The sequence below is a fragment of the Sinocyclocheilus grahami genome, unplaced genomic scaffold (genome assembly GCF_001515645.1).
Source record: "Sinocyclocheilus grahami isolate Dianchi unplaced genomic scaffold, SAMN03320097.WGS_v1.1 scaffold435.1, whole genome shotgun sequence".
NCBI lineage: Eukaryota > Metazoa > Chordata > Actinopteri > Cypriniformes > Cyprinidae > Sinocyclocheilus > Sinocyclocheilus grahami.
In genome coordinates, this window is record NW_015505614.1 from 349,418 (window position 1) to 373,028 (window position 23,611).

The 23,611-nt window shown below is 35.1% G+C and overlaps 1 protein-coding gene across 2 annotated transcripts in view; it reads right to left on the reverse strand.

The window, feature by feature from the left end:
* Positions 1-2,737: 2,737 nt before the first annotated feature.
* The window catches only part of oplah (5-oxoprolinase, ATP-hydrolysing), a 36,986-nt gene continuing 16,112 nt past the window's right edge, over positions 2,738-23,611 (reverse strand). For both annotated transcript variants that reach the window (XM_016233590.1, XM_016233589.1), the window contains exons 10-27: positions 22,181-22,467; positions 20,790-20,902; positions 19,357-19,527; positions 19,093-19,230; positions 18,873-19,011; positions 17,581-17,693; positions 16,968-17,119; positions 16,451-16,611; positions 12,824-12,925; positions 10,310-10,484; positions 9,991-10,175; positions 9,734-9,883; positions 9,312-9,446; positions 5,029-5,178; positions 3,862-4,019; positions 3,618-3,778; positions 3,429-3,526; positions 2,738-2,929 (exon numbers count right to left, since the gene is read on the reverse strand). In XM_016233590.1, coding sequence (XP_016089076.1) covers positions 2,831-2,929; positions 3,429-3,526; positions 3,618-3,778; positions 3,862-4,019; positions 5,029-5,178; positions 9,312-9,446; positions 9,734-9,883; positions 9,991-10,175; positions 10,310-10,484; positions 12,824-12,925; positions 16,451-16,611; positions 16,968-17,119; positions 17,581-17,693; positions 18,873-19,011; positions 19,093-19,230; positions 19,357-19,527; positions 20,790-20,902; positions 22,181-22,467 — 2,687 coding nt within the window. In that variant the 3' untranslated portion in view covers positions 2,738-2,830. The remainder of the gene's footprint in view (positions 2,930-3,428; positions 3,527-3,617; positions 3,779-3,861; positions 4,020-5,028; positions 5,179-9,311; positions 9,447-9,733; positions 9,884-9,990; positions 10,176-10,309; positions 10,485-12,823; positions 12,926-16,450; positions 16,612-16,967; positions 17,120-17,580; positions 17,694-18,872; positions 19,012-19,092; positions 19,231-19,356; positions 19,528-20,789; positions 20,903-22,180; positions 22,468-23,611) is intronic.

The window sequence follows — 23,611 nt, forward strand, 5'->3', positions numbered from 1 at the left end:
TGTTAGGCATTGCCTATTCGGAACACAGGTGGGTTTAAATGTTACAGTCCCACTCCATTGTTTTTACATTTGTAGCCTAATTATAATAAAAAAAGCAGGGCTATTTTTTGAGAAAAAAAGTAAAGTGAAACATGGTAAATGTGAAGAAGAAGTAAATAAAGGACTTTTACTGCCAATATTTTAGTTATGTAGGCTATGTTTATAGATTCTTGGATGGGACTGTCCCTGCCTCAGACGTCACGCTCACATCTTCTGTGCAATTATCCGGATCTCATGAGAATTCATAATTATTGTACTAATTTCGTATTTGTAGGTAAACCGTCTCTAGAAAGCCCTAATCCTAACCTTCAGGCTAAGGAGTCATCAGCAGATCAAATTCATACGAAATTGCAACCAATTAACCAAATCGTAAATTATTGCTGTAAACCCATATAGGACCATTCACCCTAAACATAACATAGTTAGGAATATAATTACAAATAAAAAAAGTCACAGACAAACGTTTATTTATTTATTGCAAGAAAATAGAAATGGTACGAATAGTCTTTAGAATTTGTTCACTTTTAAGGAGACAGAATCAACATATCCAAATAGTTTATAACCCTTTTGTTCAGAAAAGACCTTCGTGGTGTTATTAATAACGCGATTTGTACTAAGGGGTTCTGTTTATGGAGGGGTTTTTTTTTCATGCAAGGACGAATAATTGTTTTTTTTTGGGGGGGGGGGGGGAGATCAATTTTGAAATAGACTACTGACGCTTTTACATAGACCTACACAGTGATTTAATGAACATGTAATCCAATATAGACTACATTTATATTGATAGATGTATTTAGCTTGCGGTCACTAAAATATTATAAAAATCCACGGAAACGTCCATTTCACAAAAGGGTTCTTTATAGCGAAAAAAAAATGTGCATTAGATTTTTAAAATGTTCTTCACACACACAAAAAAAGAAAGAAGGTTATTTTACTAACTATGTTTTCCGGAAAGGAGAAATATTTTTTTTTTTTGGGGGGGGGGGGAGAGATCAATTTTGAAATAGACTACTGACGCTTTTACATAGACCTACACAGTGATTTAATGAACATGTAATCCAATATAGACTACATTTATATTGATAGATGTATTTAGCTTGCGGTCACTAAAATATTATAAAAATCCACGGAAACGTCCATTTCACAAAAGGGTTCTTTATAGCGAAAAAAAAATGTGCATTAGATTTTTAAAATGTTCTTCACACACACAAAAAAAGAAAGAAGGTTATTTTACTAACTATGAGCATCTTAGGCTCGCTGCAAACGCCCTTTTTGGAACCTTATTTTTTATAGACTGAGTAGGTAGGTAGGCCTATATCATTAGCTCGATTCAGGTAACGTATGAAATAATAAAAAATGAATATGAAGGATAGGCCTATTAGCATTTTATAAAAATTGTGAAGTTTTACATCCAGTTGAGTTCCTTTTTTCTCCTAAAATATAATAGTAAGTATTCATTAAGTGTGACAGTACTTTTGTTCCTTATTATTTCTCGGATTATAGAAGTATTTCAACACCAGTGAAATAAATAAATAAATCAAATAAAATAAGATTGTCAATATCATCTGAAAATGCTTATCTCTGTTCAGACATAGCCTATATAATTGTAACTAACATTTTAGTTTCAATGAACATCTAGTAACATTATAAAAATAACACGTTTAAATGAATGAGCCTATAAAATTGACATCGTCTATCAATATAATTAAGTGTCACTTCAACTTGGTGGGGAAATCACCATGCTCACATTTGAACAGCATTGGAGTTGAAATCAGCCTCTCTGTGAAACACCCTGTGCAAAAATTGAAGCACAACAAAATGACCTTTCACAATCATTAAACTGCGATGCATTTAGTCCAGTTTCTTTATGACATAGCCTAACTAAACAAATGAATGAGTGGTTAGGTCTGTTAATGAATAGTATAGGCTTAATATTAATTCATGAGGTCTCGATTGACGAGTATTTATAGCACGATTCATTAGACTACTATTATTTTACAAAATATGCTTGAAGACATATAGGCCTAAATGGAGGAACAATCTGCACTTCACGAGAAATTGACAAATACAAAAGGCGTTACACAAATATAAGCATATTTAGATCTATAAAACGTTAACAATCATAATCAGTAAGCGATAAGGCTAAACTGAATTTCCAAATATTCTATGGAGGACAAAACCTGCATCTATTTTTGTATTTGAAATTCTGCTTATGGGAAATGCCATACAATGGATGCAAATATCCATTCTCCATTGTTTTATGTAGCAGTTATGCTGTAGCCCATTGGGCTTTAGGCAGGTAAACATCCCAAAGAGGTGTTTACACCCATTACTATGATCTCTATCAATGATACCCATCCAGTACATGGTAACAGCATTACATTTTACTGTATTGAATTAATACACAGATCACTAATTCTGTCACTACTGTACATTAAGTATATAACGAACCTTTAAAATACTTTAGCAGAACAAAAAAAAAAACACTTAATATAAGAGGTTTCATTAGACTTTATTTCAGCTGTCTTCAGAAATGGTTTCTACACTCTAAAAAATGCTGGGTCAAATAGGGACAAACCCAGCAATTGGGTTGTTTTGACCCAGTGGTTGGGTTAAATGTTTAACCCAACCTTCTGGGTAGTAACCCAACCGCTAGGTCAAAACAACCCAATTGCTGGGTTTGTCCTTATTTGACCCAGCACTGGGTTGTATTAAACCCAGCATTTTTTAGAGTGTATTGCCAGTGCTTTGTTCCTTTTGTTTCCTCTTCTTAAACTGTGTTCTGTAGCTCCTACAGGCAACGGCGTTTAGAAGGAAGCTGATAGTCTCCATCCTGTTCATCCGCACTTCCATATCCACCTCCCCCAGGGGTGAACAGACTGAACATGTCCTGTCATGTATGCCACACGTCAGTCCATTTGAATGAAAATTCTATAGTCAATAACTCCCCTAACACAAAATCATTCGAAAACAACAAAGACGTTTGAAGAGAGAGAGATATAGATGTGATCATTAAAGGGTGGATCATCCTTATGTAGAATAAAAGAGCTTTTTCCTGAACACTGATATGTATTCAAGACCATTTCCATAATGGAATAAAGAAATAAAAAAAAGATAATTGCTGCTTATTATCTAACAATTCTGAGATTTATTGCGGCAATTCTGAGAAAAAGTCAGAATTGTGAGATATAAAGAATACAGATTTTTTTTTCTTTTTCTTCAATTTTAAGTTAATATCTTGCAATTCTCCGTTTCTCTCGTAAAAAATGTCACAATTGTGATACTTTTTTTATTCCTTCTAGTAGATATGACTGTTTTCATCTCGTTTTAAAAAAGGTATTATTGATTTGATTGTATTTACAAGTATGCAAAAACACTGTTTGTCTTACCCCAGGATCCAGGCTGATGGTATTCTTGGCCCCTAAATTTAAAACTCTGCCATCCGTTTTATGAAACAAATTCAGCCCAGGTGCTCCATTTTTACCTCCTAAATGAAGCAAGAATTATATACATGTGTGTATGTATACGGAAGCACATACAGTATATGGAAGTATATAAATATACTGTGATGAAGGTACCGTGTAGGCCATAGGGCTGTGTAGAACGCCTCTCCATTAATACCGACAGAACCACTGGACTACGAAATCGAAGTTTCCGGATCACACCATCACCGCCGTGGTACAGACCTGCCCCTCCGGAACCGGGCCGCAGGGAAAACTGCTCAAGAATCACTGGATACCTGAGACAGCAACTCAACTTCAACAATCTCTTCCACATTATGAATGAATGGAACATTTCTATAATGCTGTAATATAGTCAGACCTGCTCTCCAGGATCTCAGGGTCAGTGATGCGAGTGTTTGTCATGTGAGTGTGAACTCCGCTGCGCCCCTTCCAGGTTGGCCCTGCTCCCGCACCCCCGGCAACCGTCTCATAGTAACCACTTTTCTCACTGCCGAACGAAATGTTGTTCATGCAACCCTTAAAAAAAAATATTAGAGAATGCAAAATGTATGATCATAAACAGCATCTAAATTTACACAAATAAGAGTTTTTCGTTCCTTGTCAAAGGTGCACACTGACTAGGGTACTAAAGATATTATGTAGTATGTATAATGTGTTATTTTTGAGTATCATGCAATGAATACTTTCAATTAACTCCTCAGTTAAACTGCTTAAGGGTTGCCAATATGATTGGAATATTTAACTGCATCATTTATACGTACAAACCAAATTTTTATATAGAAACAGTAATTAGGCTTGTCATTAAATCAAACTGTTATAAATTGCACAAAACTTCACAGATTTTATAATTCTCAATATCACCACATAACTAATTAGTAACTCAAATTCATCAACTAATTAATAATTCATAACTAATTAAGCTACTATAATTAATTAATAACTAACTAATTAACTGCTATAAGTATATTCAGCCTCAACCTGGATACACAGAGTAGTATGTAGTATGTACTATACACAGAAAATCTCAACTGGTTGATTCTTATATTGTAAAAAAATGCTAACTATATTATCACTCAGCTATATATTAAAAGATATTAAAAAAATTTTTTTTTTTTATTTTGTCCCAAAATTAAATGATAATATTGTCTAGCTCTTTATATAAATTTGGATATACAACTAGGTTGAACTTGAACCACATACATATAGTACACTTGTGAAAGGTGATACATACTATATAGCATATCTCAGCTGCTTGACTGCTTGTATTGTTGTAAAATGTAAATCATATTATCGCTCAACTCTAATCTGCCAAATAAAACTATAAAAGAGTAGTTGCATTTAGATATTAAGAACATTAAAATCATGATTTTCTGCAAAGCTGTATTGAAACAATGTGTGAAAACATGGTAAACAAATTTAATTTGACCCGACTCAGATAAAACCACGTGCTCTTAAAACCAGAACTGGATTTTTGCAGCACAAGGAGATTTCATTGAAAGAGATCATTCTGACAGATATGACACACCTGTGATGCAGCACACACTTGGAAAGCTTTGAAGATGACATCCACCACTCTCTGTGAGGTCAGCACATTACCGCCCACTACTGCAGCATTCTGAGACGGCTGCAGGATCGAGCCGGGGGGAATGATGACTTTAACAGGGGCCAGACAGCCCTGAAACACAAAACACTTCATCACACACAAAATCTTTCCTGCTAATTATCTTCATAAAAATGTAATAACATTTTATTTTAGTGTCCTTGTTATAGGTTACATCTACTTACTTCAGTAACAGCAGTAAACCCTAATCAAATCATAACACTGACCCTATAGTAAGCACATGTTGTTAATATTAATATTACTCTGTACTTTTTTTGTAATAACACTGTAACTAGGACACCTTAAAAAATCTAACCCAAGGCTGTCCAAACTCGGTCCTGGAGGGCCGGTGTCCTGCAGAGTTTAGCTCCAACCCTAATTAAACACACCTGAACCAGCTAATCAAGCTCTTACTAAGCATAGAAACTTCCAGTCAGGTGTGCTGAGGCAAGTTGGAGGACACCGGCCCTCCAGGACCGAGTTTGGACAGCCCTGATTCTAACCTATCATGCATATTCCAATTGTGTGAAGATATTTGGAATATTTGTCATTTAAAACTGAAACGGTGACTAAACTAGAAAATGAATTGAGATTGTTGTCAAATAACAATTTATTTGAATTTGTCTATGAAGATTTTATATGAATATATATCGGTAAGAGTTCATTTAGATGACAGGTCAACTACTCACACAACTGTGTGTATGAATATTTATTTAGTCAAACAAAATCTTTGTAAACAAAAAGTGGAGCAGAATTATGTGGAAAAAATGTGTGCCAAGCAAGCATGTTTGATCTTCTGTGTATGAGCATTGAGATTTATATGTGAATAAAAATTTCACAATATTATTGTGTCATTGTAGCTTTTATTAAAAAAACCACAGCCTTGGATAAGCATAAGAGACTTTCAAATACATTAAAAAATCCCACAGACCCCAAACATTTTATTGATAGTATATGCATCAAATTTGTTTGAAATTTTTACAGCAATTCATCACTATAGCAATAATCATATAAACTGACACAATACAATTAATACTAATTTAATTTGTAATATATATATACACTAGTATACTAATACACCGTGTGCATAATTATTAGGCACGTTGATATTCCGATTTTTTTTTTCCAAGCACATTTGACCAATTCCAAACCACATCAATCTTAATAACTACTGATTTTGTATTTAATCATTTATGAGTGATATATAATTGTCCATGAAGGCTGGAAGTAAAAAAACTCCTTATATTCAGGTGTGCAGAATTATTAGGCATGTTTTCTTTTACTTATAAAATGAGCCAAAAAAGAGGTTTAACTCAACCTAAGAGATGTCAAAAACTATTAAATCCCCATGAAAAATATTCAAAACTAATGCAATACAGAAATTACAAAGTTAAGACATGACCATTGGACAGCGGGGTCAGAAAAAAACAGGTGGAGAAGAAAAGACACGTTAACGGCAAAAGAATTCAAAATTAATGTGAAGAATTAGGTGTAAAACCACCAGGAACCATTTAGTCTCCAGCGCCAGCATTTTCCAGAACGGCAACCTTCCTGGAGACTCCAGAAGTACAATGTGTCAGGTTCTCAGAGACTTTGCTTGGGTAAAAATATCCTAAAAAATTACCCTTACTTAATAAGAATAACATGCTGAAGTGTTGTGAAATACATGAAGACTAATTTTTTATAGGCTTTATGGACAGATAAGTTGAGAGTGACTCTTGAAAGACCAGCACCACATCCTCTTGTACCACTGTTAGAAGAATTTATCTTCCAGAGTCTGGCAGTAAGTTTTAGGAGCATATTTTTATTCCATCTCCTATTCTGAAAAAAGTCTGTCTTGCAGGATTGACTAAAAATGAGCATCTAAAACTTACTGCCAGATTCTGGAAGATAAATTCTTCAAACAGTGGTACAAGAGGATATGGTGCTGGTCCTTCAAGAGTCACTCAAAACTTATCTGTGCATAAAGCCTATGAAAAATTAGTCTTCATGTATTTCACAATACTTCAGGGGGGATTACATTTTTTAATTTGGGGATTTAATAATTTTTGACTTTTCAGTCTGAGTTAAACCTCTTTTTTGGCTAATTTTATCTGTAAAAAAACATGCCTAATAATTCTGCACACCTGAATATAAGGAGTTTTTTTTACTTCCAGCCTTCATGGACAATTATATATCACTCATAAATGATTAAATACAAAATCAGTAGTTATTAAGATTGATGTGGTTTGGAATTGGTCAAATGTGCTTGGAAAAAAATATAATCAGAATATCAACGTGGCTAATAATTATGCACACGGTGTATACTAGTTTTATTTTTCGGTAACAATATTTCAAAATATAGTTATTTATAGTCTGAAGTAATTATTCTGAAAATCGACAAAAAGGGCTTTATATAAAAAAAAGACCTCAAATACTTTAGAAATGAAAAGTACTTAACATTGTTTTATTTTTTTTGGTAAATTATTTATTTTGTAAAAACACACTCAACTTTTAGATTACCTGCCCCAACTTACTTTTGATGATCTGAAACATTAAAGTGTGACAAACATGCAAAAAAATAAGAAATAAGGAAGGGGCCAACACTTTTTCACACCACTGTATTAAATGCAACTTGCATGTGTAAATAAACTTTAAATAAGGTGTTCTTTTTAAAATCTCGTTATTGTTTTACTTCAATCAGTTTCTAATATCTAAATATTTTATATTGATATATTCTATTTATAATAAATTCCATTTAAATCCTTTTAATTTTGTAGGATTTGTAGGATTTTGTAGGGTTTGTCTCCCACGAGTCACCCTCTGCCTCCATTATGGAGAGTATCATGACGCATGCGCATGCTTTCCTCTGTATGTAAACAAGGTGCAGCGTATGTGTGTTATAGGTCAGCCACGCACGTGCATTGTTTACGTGCAGGAAAACATGCACATGTGTCATGGTACTCTCCAAAATGGCGCCTGACAAGAATGGTTGAATAAAATTGTTATTTTTGTTTTCTTTGCCAACAAAAAGTATTCTCATAGCTTCGTAAAAGTCTATGGAGGATCAGAAAGCTCTCGGATTTCATCTAAAATATCTTAATTTGTGTTCCAAAGATGAACTAAGGTCTTACGGGTTTGGAACAAAATGAGGGTGAGTAATTAATGACAGGATTTTCATTTTTGGCTGAACTATCCTTTTACTGTTAATTCTATTCGTTACGACATAGATATATGAACTGTTGTAGTCAAGTAAGCTTGATTCGTAATGCTTTCTCCGTTGTGAGCCTGTGCACTCCTCTAAACTGAGCTGCAATGCTCTCGCGGTTGATTGCTGCACCTTTGTTCCGACAATATCACGCTATTAACAACCCTTTAGAAAATTTAATCCTTCGTGGATCCTCCTGATCTATTCGTTCGTCTTCCTCCAGACAAATGGCAGCATCTCGGTCTCATGCACGCAGCATGCGAGTTAACCACGCCCACTTATTTACATATCACAGTATACACAGAATTTAAAAAATCTGTTACGGTTGACATTTTATAACACAGTAATGATATATACCTTCATACCGCCCAGCCCTACAGCATTACATCCGTAATCCATTTTAAATAATTAAAAGTCAAAAATAAAATAATCGGTTATTAGAATCGGCCCTGAAATTCCATAGTGGTGCATTATTAGAAATTATTATTAACCTGCAGTTCAAGTTACTTGTCCTCTGTTTAAAGGTCTCTCTCTTCCCGCTCTCAGTGTCTCTTACAGGTTCCTTGTTTGTCTAAGCACTGTTCTCTTTTTTCTTGTAAAAATTGGAGATTCTATCCATCTATCAAAATTTTTATTACAAAAGTATTACTGCACATGCAATCTCTTGTTTCTCTCTTAAAACACTCACTCGCTACTCTCTTCTGTTTAGTCTCCTAACTAATTTCTTTCTTCTGCTGAACAGAAGGAGATATTTTGAAGAATGTAGGTAACCAAACAGTTGCTGGTAACCCAATAACTTCCATAACTTCCGCATTGTCTATACTATGGAAGTCAATGGGGACCAGCACCTGGTTGGTTACCCACATTTTTCAAAATATCTTCTTTTGTGTTCAGCTAAACAAAGATTCAAAGAACAAAGGTGAGTAAATAATGACATAATTTTCATTTTTAGGTGAACCATTCATTTAACAACCTTTACTGTGAGAAGCATAATCCACCAAAATGTGTGTATGTGTGTCACCTGGTTGAGGGGGACGTCCTGGCCCACCATGCATCTCAGGCAGTATATGAGGGCAGAGAGGGTGATAGCACGAGGGGCATTACAGTTACCCCACACTTCTGTCCCTGTGCCGGTAAAATCAAACACTGCACTGCCCTGCAGACAGACACAGATGGACAGAGGCGCTGATCAACAATGTACTGCACTGCTCTTTTTACTGTCATTTTAGCACTTAAATACAGCAGTTTGTACTGTTTGCAGAGTTTTACATTCATATACATACATATAGCAGAATGCGATAATAAATGAGAATATTCAATATTCTCAATATTATATTCAGTATGAAACCTGGAGGGGATGAATGATCAAAATGCAAAAACAGTTTTACGAAGTTCTAATTCAGAAACTGATTAGAATCTGCAAAAGTACAAATGATCTCCTACTTGCTGTTCATCAATCTGGACCTTCAATCTGATCGGTGTCCCGTCATCCATTTGATCTTCTGCTTCAACCTCAAGAGAGCCCGCTTCCTGTTGTCGCTGCCGACGGGCGAAATCTTTCAGCATGTCTCGAACCGCAAGCTCTGCGTTACTCTAAATATACACAGGGAACTTTAAGCTAACATAAACCATACCCTGACATAAACTTCAAACTGAGATTATCATTAGCTATATTTAATACATCAGACAAATGTACACACCTGAATGTATCCCATGTATGCCTGGATGACTTCCAGTCCGTAGCTGGCAATCAACTCCCCCACCAGCTGACAACCCCTCTGATTGGCTGCTACCTGTGCCCGAAGGTCTGACAGATTGTCACGGAGATTGCGTGTTCCAGAGCATCCTGGATATTGAGCGGGTGCCATGAGCGCTTCTGTTACAGCTGGTGGATATAAAGATGACTATGAATAATGACAGAAAAAACAAAACAAACACCATCAATCTTGTATAGACTGACCATGGAAATACCCTGGTATTTGTTACACTGACTTCAACCTGATTGATATCTCTTCTAACCTTTCTCCTGAAAAACTCCACTGGTGACCAGTTTGAAGGAAGTGAAGACGGCGCCCTCCTGTTGTAGACAGGTGGAGTGGGGGGGCATAGAGCCTGGAGTGATGCCTCCTATATCAGCATGATGCCCCCTGCTGGCCACAAAGAACACCGGCGCATGCATGCCATCACCAAACACCTGCATAACACAGAGCAAATCTCAACAAGTCTTGTCCTGGAAAATCAACAGTTTTGTTAAGGAAAATTAAGCATATTGTTAAGATCATTTTGACTTTTTGCATTGGCATTTCTGCATCCACACTATGAAAAATTTAGATTCATAAAGATTTTTATTATTTTTGAAAGTCTCTAATGCTTACAAATGCTTCATTTATCCAGTAAAAACAGTAATATCATGAAATATTATTACTGTTTTCGGTTTTACAGTTTTTTTTACAATTATTTTGTCACCAATTTCAGAACCTTGATGTCATTTTTCAAAACTCTAAACATAAAACTTAAAAAAAAATCATTATTTGTAACAGGTTATTGAATGTTCAAAACTTTGCATGTTGCATTCATATCTTTAAAGTAACCTTGCATTCGCAGAATTATTGGTTCAAATAACTAATTTATCATGAAATATCATAGGAACATTACTTTAGACCAACCACACACAAGATACCCATAGTTTCACTGTGTAGTTTTTAGTACAATCATTAAACATTTGTACAAAACGCGTGATGCAGCTTTCATTATGGTTCTACACATTCATATATTACAAGTACAGACACTGGAATCATTGAACAAAATCTGAAAATTATTGATGAAATAATCAAGTCACAACATAGGTTTTTCAAAAAAATTTAGATGAGAAAAATGTATATAAGAAAATACTACAGTACAGTGGAGTGTTCCTCACTGTGCTTCTAAGTTTTCATCAACCCTGTCTTGTGGATTTGGCCACAGGTTCTCATCCACATCACAATGGATGTTTTCATAAGCTAAACATCTTGGAAAAAATCTTCTGGCATGGCAAATCCAGGCCTGACATTGGTCTCCTGTGATGTCATTGCACGAATCATCCATGGCCTAGAGAAGAGTGACTTGTTTGTGAGGGTGCCTATTGTAAACCTTCCACCTCCATGTGGAGAAAAATTCCTCAGTCGAGTTTAGGAGTATGGGGGTAAATACAAGGTGATAAACTGTGGATGGGTCTGAAACAATGAATGCACTCAGTGCCATTGCTAGGAATTCTGGGCCCTTTGCAATGATTTTACATTCAGTGGGGGGTGGTCAGGCCCCCCTCTCAACCTCTCCTCCATGTCATGACCGGGTTAAAGCCTGCCTCATCCAAAAATCTGAATGGTTTTCATCAGCATCCAGCTCTACCACCCTCTAAAAAGACATTTACTGTAGGAAAAACAAATACTGATAACAATGATATAGATTTTGGGGGGGATTTTCTCCCAACAACAGGCATCTTGAAATTGATCATACCTGAACATACTCAGTCCTCATACTCTGCTTCACTTTCATAATCTAAACATGTAATATTGTTCATAATTTTCCATAAAAACTATGTATCAAGTGTAATGCAACAGTTACTTAGCATTTTAAGCAGTTGTATTAATTGATGGTTAGATCATTGTAATGAAATGAATAGATACTCAACTCAGATGGAATGTGTGGGTTGCATTTTGAAATAGCAATATTTTGATGTTAACTTTTGTCAATTTGAACCGGTGGTTTAAGTTCAATGAACAGATGATCTTTGGTTTGTGTGTATTGTATCCAAGCATTTGGAAAAAGTGTTAAGCAATTTTAAAAATTAGCATTTTTATCATCGTTGTGAATTATTTGTCTAGAGTTTTGAAAAATGACATGAAGGTTCCGATATTAGTGAAAAAAATTAGTGTAATATATTTAAAAATATGATTTATTCCTGTGATGGTTAGCTGTTTTTTTTGAGCAGCTATTAATTCAGTCTTGTCACATGAGACTTCTTAATAATACCAATACAATAATAATAATAATAATAATACATTTATCAATTATTATTGGTGCTCAAATATTATAATGGTTCTTATTTTTATCAGTGTTGAAAATTTGTTTTTTTTTGGAAATAGTTTTTACGGTCACTTTTCATCATTTTAAAATGTCCTTGAATATAAAAAAATCTTACTTACCCCAAACTTTTAAATGGTAGTGTATCACGGTTTCCACAAAAAACATTTAGTAGAAATATATAATATAAAAAAATGAACAGCCTTGGTGAGTATAAAAGACTTCTTTCAAAAACATTAAGCTAATTTTAATACCTGTATTGTATAAAATTATGTTTGCTACATTGAATAAGTGTATCACAGTAATGAAATATATATATATATATATATATATATATAAAGATACATTACAGTAATTAGCAACAAAGCTTCATTTTCAATTTTGGGGTGAGAAACAAGTCAAACATTTTTATGATAGCCTTTGTGGATCATGTAAGATGAAACTGCTGAAAACTCATCATGATTGACCTACAGGAGTGATGACTGTGAGGTCTGGTAGATGACTGCCACCCGCACATGGATGATTACTGAGAATCACATCTCCCTCCTGCATGCTGCCTCCTGCTGCCTTTATCTAAAAGACATCAAAAGAACCTTTCTCAAACTTCGTTACAAAACTTTTGATTCCTTCTTTACAGTTCTTTAATTTTGTTATTTGTTTATTCAAAATACATCTCTAAGCACACACATCTGTTAAAAAGTGCAGCATTATTCAGATTCTGATACATTCAAATTCAAAATGTCAAAATCATATTCTAAGATTGACTGAAAAGATGTGTGCTATCTGGGAACTCTTGGTTTTCTTTTGTCAATCTACATCATTCCACAGTATGTTAGGTTGTGTATATGTAACAATTAACAAAAATTGGTAATGCAAAGCTAAGAAATTATAATATCTTAAATGTGCATTAATTTTTAACAGCTCAGTGGGTCAATCATTCCACTTGTACCATGGTTATCACATTTACAAGAGTTTTCTTGATACATATTATTTGGTTTTCAATACAGATTAAGCATCTTAATCAGGTACAGCTCAGACTGATGTGTGTGTGTGTGTGAGAGAGAGAGAGGTGGACAGAGAGTGATTGTGTTATTTCCTGCATCTGCACGGATTCTAATCCTTTATGTTTACATACACAGATAACTTTAAGACATTAAGAAGGTTGTGCACACATACATTCATATAAAAATTTTTGATTAAGTGATTTTTGTGTTTTTTCATCTAGATGAATCAGCCGTAGCCTTAAAAAATGTCATGTGGTGCGACCATGATTTATATTAATATTAATTAATTACCTTAACATTTTTTAGATGTTCTCAGTAAATAAAGTGCTTAGAAACCAAGTATTTGCATTTCTTTTGAGTTTTTGTAAATAATGGTCTCATATTTTTGTTCTATAATTTCAGAGTTGCCTTCTTAATTGTAGTTAGCAGACTTATTTTTTCTGTAAATTGCATAAAACTGATAAAAATATTTTAAAAATACCATTCACTTAAGCATACTATAGCAGTGATTCATATTTCAGCCACAGAAAGTAGATCATTTATTTTTAATTTAATTAAGTTATTGCTATTACTGGTCGCTCCAAATGACACAAAGACCTTACATCATTAAAAATCTATTTAAAGAAATATGTATGGAAATTTCAGCATATGGCATTAACTGCAGTCGTTTTTTAGACCAAGTTGTTTCTAAACTTTGGCTGCCTAATTGACAAAACAGTATTTGTTGTTTGCATTTCTTTAAAAAAATGACTAAATTTGAACTCTGAGACTTTGTTTAATACCGAAAGTAACCTGCTCTGTCTTATATGTCGGCATGTTGTCAGTGTCTTCTTTGCTCCGTGATGTATTTTTAACTGTATGAGAACATGATGTGTGGCATAAAAGTGCAATGGTTTGTCTGACGTAACAACAGTAACTAAGGGTGGGTCTTTGCGAAGGGTCAATTTAGAGTAGCGGAAGGTTGCTGGCTCAGGTTCTGAGATGAAATCATAAACATCTTTCTTACAGCAGAAAATTACATCTGGAGTTTGTGCTTGACTGCAGGGTCAAAATTAACATGCTGCCTATGGTGAGCGTTTATTTTACTTTGCTTGGCAGTGGAATCTGGTAAAATAGATTAAAATAGTTATTAATAAACATATAATAAATTACTAATAAATGCATAATTACCAAACAAAAATTAGATGCTCTAAATTATTATTTTTTGTGTTTTTTCTCATATTGCACAAAGATTAAACGAACTGCCCTAAATGACCCAAATTGCATAAAAATCTATTCCAAATGATATTAAAGTATTTTGTGAATATAAACCGTTAATTGAATATAAAAGCACAAAAACTGTGAATCTGGGACATATATCTATAATGGAAAACACTCTGCAGTGGTCGCACCACATGATATTTTCAAATTCAGTCAAAATTTACAAGCAGAGAATTAGCCACCTAAACAAAACAAGCTAGCTTCTCATGAAAGGTCACTATGAAATTTCTAATAAAAATAAATGCTTGTAGAAATAACTTAATATTCATTCTTTTTTTCCTTTTTGAGGTCATTCCACATGATATCCAAATGTGGTATCTACATACCAGCCATTAAAAAGGTAATTTTTTTCCAAATTTGAAAGAGTTACAAACCTGCTTGATGCTTCTATGGGTCCTTGGCAAATTGTTATATGATGCAACGCCCTATCTTTGAATGGATTTCAACATAAAAGTACCAAAATGGTACTTTCTTGATGGTCGCACCACATGATATTTCATAAAATGGAGATTATCGGACAAAGTTTGTTTGAATATTATGATGGAAATATGAATACAAATGCTTTGCAATTTTATACAGGATTACAAAACACTGGAAATCATGCCAAATAGTGCAGAAAATTCATCTGAATAAATTTAGGGTAATTTCAAAGATGATTCCAAACCAACAGTTATGGCCGGACGGTCGCACCACATGATGTTTTGACACTTTGAATACAAGAAAATTTACAAAGAACTAATTTTTTTGAAAAGTTAAAGTTGGTACATATGTGGGAGAGGTACTTCTTGTATATGGCATTTTTTTTATGCATTTAAACCAATTTTAAACTGAAAAAATGCAATCGGACAGAAAATGTAGGCGTCATTTTTTTTTAGGTGTCATTGAATATAAAGTTATTTATGTATGTATACACACACAATACATAACTGTTTTACAAGGGTACAAAGGTTTACAAAATGTAAGTAAATTGTGTAAATTCACAGGTATAATCCAAAATGTCAATAGGAAATTTTCTCTTCTCATGTCTGAATTACTTGTGGATACATTCTTTCACAAGGTTTAACAATAAAATAGTCTCTTCTATTTTTTTCTCTATTATTTTTTGTGACATTTTTCTGTTACAGATTCAGACATGAACACAATGAATGAGCCAGCAGGAATTGGGTAATGGGCTAAAATCAATCTTTTTTTCCCTTCCTTTTTATAAGCTGTTCATAATTTTTACTTAATTATAGCAACCTATTTAAAGTGTTTATCTCATCTTATACCTGGTCAGACTATTAATCACAATCAGAGTAAGACCAGATAAGTAACAAAAATGTAAAACACTTTTGTATAAAGTGAATTTAGGTATCACAACATGATATGACAAACAGATTAGTATTATTTTTGCAATGTGCTATAGTTAAAACTGTTTGAATTTTTTTTTTAAGTGCTCATAATGACATAATGAGCTCTGGAATTAGATAATTGGTTAGATAATTGAGCTCAGCAAGTTATAGTCAATGGATATGAATTATTTATACAAGACTTTGTGTTTGTGCCTGAAACGGATTTTATTACACATTTCAAATTACTATTAAAAAAAGCTGTATTTTTTTCAATAATTTAATTTTTGTGATTGTAATATTTTTTTCTTGCACAAACACACACAGTGCCTATATTATTTTGCATATTGACATATTACAGTATTGAATATAATGCGTAACAATATTTAACTGTACTTTAGTCAAACCTGAAACCTTTGACAGCCATGCAGCCACAGAAAATGAATGTTTCTGAATGAAAAACAATCAAGAATTTTAATTTGTAGTATATTTGTGTGTTTGTGTACCTGGAACTGCACAGTCTCCTGCATCGCTCCTAGATGAACAGGGATGTGAGGAGCATTAGACACCAAACCTCCATCAGGACCAAACACAGCACAGGAGAAATCCAGTCGTTCCTTTATATTTGTGGAGATGGAGGTTCTCTGCAGCACACGACCCATTTGCTCTGTGTTTGAGGAACCACAAAGCTTCTTTAGATACCTGAGAGGCAAAATGACCTAAGTAGTATTGTTTTCTGTAAAACTAATCAAAATGAATGTTTGTTACATTTTTCAAGATCTCATTTTACATAAAGACAAAATACTGAGGAAGATACTACATTTTTGCAATGCATGCAACTTAATGACATTACTTTATGAATTTAAGATTTTCTGCTCGGGTTTGACATCTTTTCAGGCCTTAATTTGTGGAAGGGCGAATTAAGACTTTTTAGGACCTTTTTAAAAGCCACAAAAACCCTGATTATCCATTCCACACAATCATTATTCAGTCAATCATTATTTTTTTCCTGTCCCATCAGACCTGCAATGCTCATGAAGCGATGGGAGAAGATGGACAACTGGATGGCGTTGAGTTCAGTTCCTAACACACACTGTGTTCCCGTGCTGACATCAATACACACGTCACCATCCTCTGTCAGATGAGCCACACACGCCGGCTCCACGAGAATTGTGCTGACAAACACCACCAAAGGAGACATATTAACATTTATATCCACCATCAATTTGAAAATCCTATCCTTTTCACTCTTGAAAAGGGCCAAAAACTAGCATAACAAAGAAGGTGAAAAATACAGTTCTGTGCAAAAGTCTTTGGCACATTAGTTTATTTACCAAAATAAAAAATTTTAAGATTAATTTTAATTTTAAGTTATTGTCACATTTTCCCCGTTCTGTGTTTTGTTTTCATTTATACTGAAATGTTGGTCTTTCATTTCCTTTTTTTGTTTTGTAGTTACAGTAGGCTATAGTTTCTTTATTGATTAGTTCCTTCAATGTCTCCAGTTTGCATTGAACTCTGCAGGATTGTTTTATCCAAATCCATAAGAACTGTGACAACATCTCCAAAATGCCTAGAGAAAATCACCACTAATGACTATGTTGTTGTATTTAGAAACTTTCAAGAACTCACTCACCTGTTCTTATCAATAATGATGGCTGGTCCCTGGATACTGTGATCAGAGGAAAGATCCTCCCACAGATACACACTGGTGTCCAGATAACGGTCCTCAAAGTAACACTGGGTCATCTGGGTCCAAAAAAAAAAATCAATAACATTTCTGTATATTTCCTTGGTTTAATTTAAATTAAAAAACTCAAACACGTGTAAAACGACTGTTAAGGTGACACCGACATGAGGTGTCTGTCCAGGATGCCCAACCATTTACTCGTACTCGCATAGTTTTCCTTTAAATTAAAATATATTTGTCCTAAATCATTATTAATGTACATAATGACAGGCTAGAAGAATGTGCATTTTTCAGTAAAATGTTTGTCTTTCTGTGGCTTGAATAAAGTCTATATGCTTCATATAGAGAGCTATAATAATATACATCTCAGTTTTTTTTTTTACATAGTTTTTTCAAACTCCAAACTTTAAATTTATTAACGCCACTTTTTCTCATTCTTGAAGTAAATTTTTGCCTGTTTAATGATTAGATTCACCATTTTGGACTGCCACCTTGAACTAGAGGTCTGCAAACCCGACTAGATTTCTTGCAATGCGGGATTAAATTTCCGAATAAAACATGGTAGCGGTCTGTAACTCTGGTGTCATTTGAATGGGAGCGGGCGGTCTATCAATATCCTGTTCCCGACGTCCTTTCAGAACAGCATATCTAAGCTTTACTCGTTCTTATCGAGACATTAAATCTACATCGGGACATCTTCTCAGGGATGTTAAATTGTTCGATTAAAAAGTGATTTAATTTCTCAATGGCTACTAGCCAACAGTGTTGTGCATATTTTGCTTATAATTTTAAAATGACAGATGTCGTATTTATTTATAATTTTTTTTCTCTGTGACACTTTTTCTATTGTGTTGACAGAAAATGTTAAACAAATTTTGTAGGCTATTTTGACAAGACGAATAAAAATAACAAATAGGCAACTAAAATGTTTGTACAACCTAGCGGGAGTAGGACTAAAAAAAAGTCCCGTGCAGACCTCTACCTTAAACTGAACATGACGCGTCTGTTGTGTGATACCTTTGAGTTATCCTAGCCGTGACATGTCATGACACTTCTCCTCCGTTGTGTGACCAGCTATAGTGTACCCCTACTTACCAACACTAACTGTGCTTTAAAGAGCTACACTGGTCAAACTCCATCATAGCCAATAACAGTAAAGTCAAGGCATTGTCTTTGAGTAATGCCTTGACTTCCCAAAATCTGCAAGTATATAATTAGGTTTGCATTAGTTTAAATACCTTAATAGGTCTTGGAGATTTCTGCCCTGCTTTGGGCTGCACTTTTGACCTAATTCCAGACTTTCCAGAACCGCGTACACGGATATCATCCACCATGATAGGCCGATCAGTGATGGTGAAGCCAAACTCTTTCAGATATCTAATGTAGAAAGAGAAAGACTGAGAGGCAGAGGAGAAAACAACAAGCCATTTTGACCATTCACAGTGGAAATAGCAGTACCGTTTAGTGAAGGCTGTTCTGAAGTCTCCAGACATGCAGGAGTGGGCGTTACTGGGGTGACCTGTGGCTGTGATCATGAGTGCGCAATCTGTGCCCTCATACCGCAGGTGCAGGAAAACTTCTATATTGATCTGAGAACTATACAGACACAATCACAATCTTAAGTTACTGCCTTTATAATCATTTGTTTTTGTTCAAAGGTAATGACACAATAGATAAGCAAAAAGAGATGCTTTGAAATGTGGCTGCATCTTTGAGAGTGACCTGCTAAAGCCTCGTTTGTGCAGTATTTGATCGCAGCGTTGAGACAGTTGCTCTATCCTGCGGTCCAGCTCAGAGTACGAGCCCACTTCATACTTTAGAGAACACGGTTCCTGAACCTCCTCCACCACATCAGCCAGAGCCAAACCATATGCTGACAGCACTCCGCTGTATCTGAAAGGATAAAAAAAAAAATTGTATTGTAAAGTCACCAAATCAGTTCAGAAACAAACACTTCATTACAATGTTCTTATTCTAAACAGCTCATAAACACTTCCCAATGCAACCATGAGGCATTTCATTTTTAAATGCATTATGAACTAAAAGCAGCAGTCACTGGGGTACAAGTACATGTGAGGAGAACATGTTGTAAATACAGTATTTTGGTATCAGATTAGAACTTCTCTGACCACAGTTGCACAGTTCATAATTGTCTTAAGTTATAGTGCCCACATCATCAAAAACTAATGAGATTTTCCGTCTGCCACAAGATATGGCCCATAATGATTGATCAGCCTATATCTGAAAAACATCGAAATGATTTGAAAAATTAAAAACCTTTTTACAACTTTTTGCCATGAGAGTCAGATAATTCATACAAGTCAGATGACCTAGGATGATTAAAAAAAACCTAAAGTTCACCAAGTAAGTTTCCACAAAATTTGGTAGACAGCATTATGCAGACAATTTAAGTTTGTTGACCAGCCATTCACAAATTAATTTATCGCCTACTGAATTTTGTTGATTTTTTTTTGTCCAACTGCCAATATTAGTATATGTAAAACCTCCCACCACAGACTATTAATTAACTTTCACCTTCCTTAATCAAAAAGTTGCCTAGATATGACAGGTTTTCAGTTGAATTTTTTCTTCAATACTCAGGATGTCCTGTTGCCTGTGTGCATCAAGTTTTATTTCTGAATAATAATTTCTGAACAATATCATCATTGTGGGCCTCACCTAAAAAATGTAATAACAGTTTTCCATAAATTCGATTCAGATAATAATTGTTTAACACGGGGATGTATAATTCCTGTATTTACTCCATTTTATTGTCATCCAAATCAGGAACGTGAATTATCTACTGTTTTTTGCTCATCTGGTAATTTAATTCCCATCCATATGGTAATAATATTCCCACAACTTACATTACATCTCATCAGTCCATGCATTCCCTGGGAATTGAACCCCCTAGGGGTTATTTGAGCTGCAGGAAAGTTCTAATTAGTTTTCTCTCACACCAGGATTGTCTTTTCCAGTGAGTGCAGAGTAAGTGGTAAACATGTTAAGGAAAACCTGGATTCCAGAACATATTAAACAGTGAGGAAATAGTTGTCACTCATACTCTATTTGGTCCTCAGTCAAGCAGTTTGCTTGATTTGTTTGAACAGAATAAAACACACTGATAACGCACATGCATAAACATACAGACATACTTGTGTATGAAGACAGTCTTCATGCCTAAGGCTCTTGCAATGGCACAGGCATGTTGACCACCAGCTCCTCCAAAACATGCCAGCACATGCTCAGATGTATCATGGCCTTTAGCCTGTTAAGAGAGAGACGTTATTCAACAAGTCAAATCTGATTTGATGTTGGCGTGAACGTACTTCACACACAGGTCCATTTCTGGTGATGTTCTGGTGATCCATAATGTTAAATGTAATCTACTAAGATCAGTGCATCTGCATGCAAGCCTCACACCACCAAGTACAATGTCAAGCATCAAATAGAGTGGTGTAAAGCATGCTTCCACTGGACTGGACAGAGGACAAGAGTTATGAGGAGTGATGAATTATGCTTCTCTGTTTGGCAGTCTACTGGGTGAGTCTGTTTTTGGCAAATACCAGGAGAACGTTACTTATCTGACTGCATTGTGCCAACTGTAAAGTTGGGTGAAGGAGGGATAATGGTATAGAGCTGTTTTTTTTTAAAAAGCAGTTTGGATAGGTCCCTTACTTCCAGTGAATGGAAAACTTGATGCTTCATCATACCAAGACATATTGGACAATGCTTCCAAATTTGTGGGAAGGAAAAAAAAAAAATTTGGGGGGGAAAGCCATTTTCTATTCCAGCACGACTGTGCCCCAGTGTGCAAAGCAATGTTCATAAAGACATGGTTGTATGAGTTTGGTGTGGAAGAACTTGACTGGCCCACATAGAGCCCTATATTTAGAATGCAATGTCCCTGTTGTTGTAATGGTCAGGTATAACGCAACAACTATCCCAAACAAACCACGCACACAGTGAAGGTGCACAGCAAAGGCATTCCTTAATCCACTTGAATCAAAGCTGTTGAATTAATCTCAATTCTGGAAAGAATTTAAGGAAGCTTTGTAAGGCATTATTTCATGATTGGAAATAAAGCATGCAAACAACTTTCTCAGTTAAATACCTTAAGTTCAGTGTTTTCTTCTTTCCAATATAATATACTGCTCATATTTTGATGGTTCAAATGAAATTGATTAAAAAAAAACAAATACTGTGCAAATATCCCATCCAGACATCACTTTTTTTGGTTTGCACGACCTAGATAAGTTCGAGTTTATTTTGTACAAACTGATTTTTTTGGTAATTTGCACTACATGTAAAAAAAAGTTGTATATATTTTTGTTACAACAACCTGGGGTGCATTTCCCAAAAGCATCTATGGTTGCAAGTTCCATCGTTAACAATAGAGTTTACCGGAATTAATGACCATAGTTAGCTAATAATGCTTTTGGGAAACACACCCCAGGTTGGAAAATCCTGCTGAAAGATTAAAAGACTACACCTATTCTCTTATGTAAGCTATACAAACTGAAAATGACTAAATAGGGTGCTGTACCTGTGTAAGTGCTCTGATTGGCCGGCACATGGCCTCATTAGCCACATTGATGAAGCCCATGGCAACATCTTCTACACTCATTTCTGAATGGTGTCCTTCTGCAGCACTACTCGATAATTGGTTAGTTGAGAGGTATTGATTAATTTCTTTTGTGAGAGTGCGGAAATGCTTCATGGTTTCCTCAGTTGAGAGAGGCTCATTTTCTCCAGGGCCAAAGATTTTTGGGAAGAAAGTAGGCAGCAGGCGGCCGAGGGCTAGATTAGCATCAGTGACGGTCAGAGGACCACCTGAACCAGAGGAGAAGAGAGAAACGCAATAAACATGTGCAATAGAGTTATTGTAGCTTTCAGTTCAGTCTTTATGACATGATAACCTCAAGACATTTTCATTTGGAGAAAGTATGTAAGGCAGAAGCTGTCACAGCAGATTTTAAATGTATGAACGCAATCAAGCCAGGTCTTCCTAGATCACCTGCATTCAGTGCCATTTAGCTTGTGTTTTTGTGTCAGCAGGGAAATCACATGAGATGATAGCTATATTGTCAGAGAACATCAGTCAGAGACATGGCAGAAGAGATTAATAAGATTCACAAGTCTCCATTTATTAGATGTTAAATGTAGTGTTGGATGTGGGTAGCATTTCTGTTTTTACAGTACATATTGTTTTAAACTATTATACACGTCATACAAACACCCCAATAAACTAAATAAGATAAGACTATAGACATCTTGCCCTCTCTCTCATCTTTTTAAGTGGGAGAACTTGCACAATTGGTGGCTGACTAAATACTTTTTTGCCTCACTGTATATACACATACATACATAGACACACACAGCTGCATTAAAGAAGGCATTTTTAAAAAGTCTTTTATAGTAAAAAGCACTGAAAATGGCAAAAGAATCTGACAGAGTGGACCTTGCCTAAAACAGTTATATTGTATATGTAGGGTATCAGAGATGTGAGCCTAACAAACTAGCAGCTTCAAACAGCTTTAAACATTAAAGGGGTCATATGATGCTATTTTAAAGATCATTATTTTGTGTATTTGGTGTAACAGAATATCTTGACATGCTTTAATGTTGAAAAAACACCTTATTTTTCAAATACTGTACATTATTGTAGGCCCTCTTTGCCCCGCCTCTCTCAAACATGTCATTTTCAACAAAGCCCCCTCCTTTGACAAACGCAGTCTGCGCTGATTGGCCAGCTGCATTGTGATTGGCCGAACACCACAAGCACGCGTCGGAAATGTAACGCCCCTTACCATAATCGCTGCAGCTTTCAAAGTAAGTTAATAATGTCGTTAGTTTTACCATCAGTTCAAGCCCGAAAGGGCAACAGAGTCGCGTGACAGACACAGTGATGATGCAGTACACAAGCCGCGGTTAAGACAGCTGACGTGCTATGATTTCTGACAGGCAGTTCACTCTC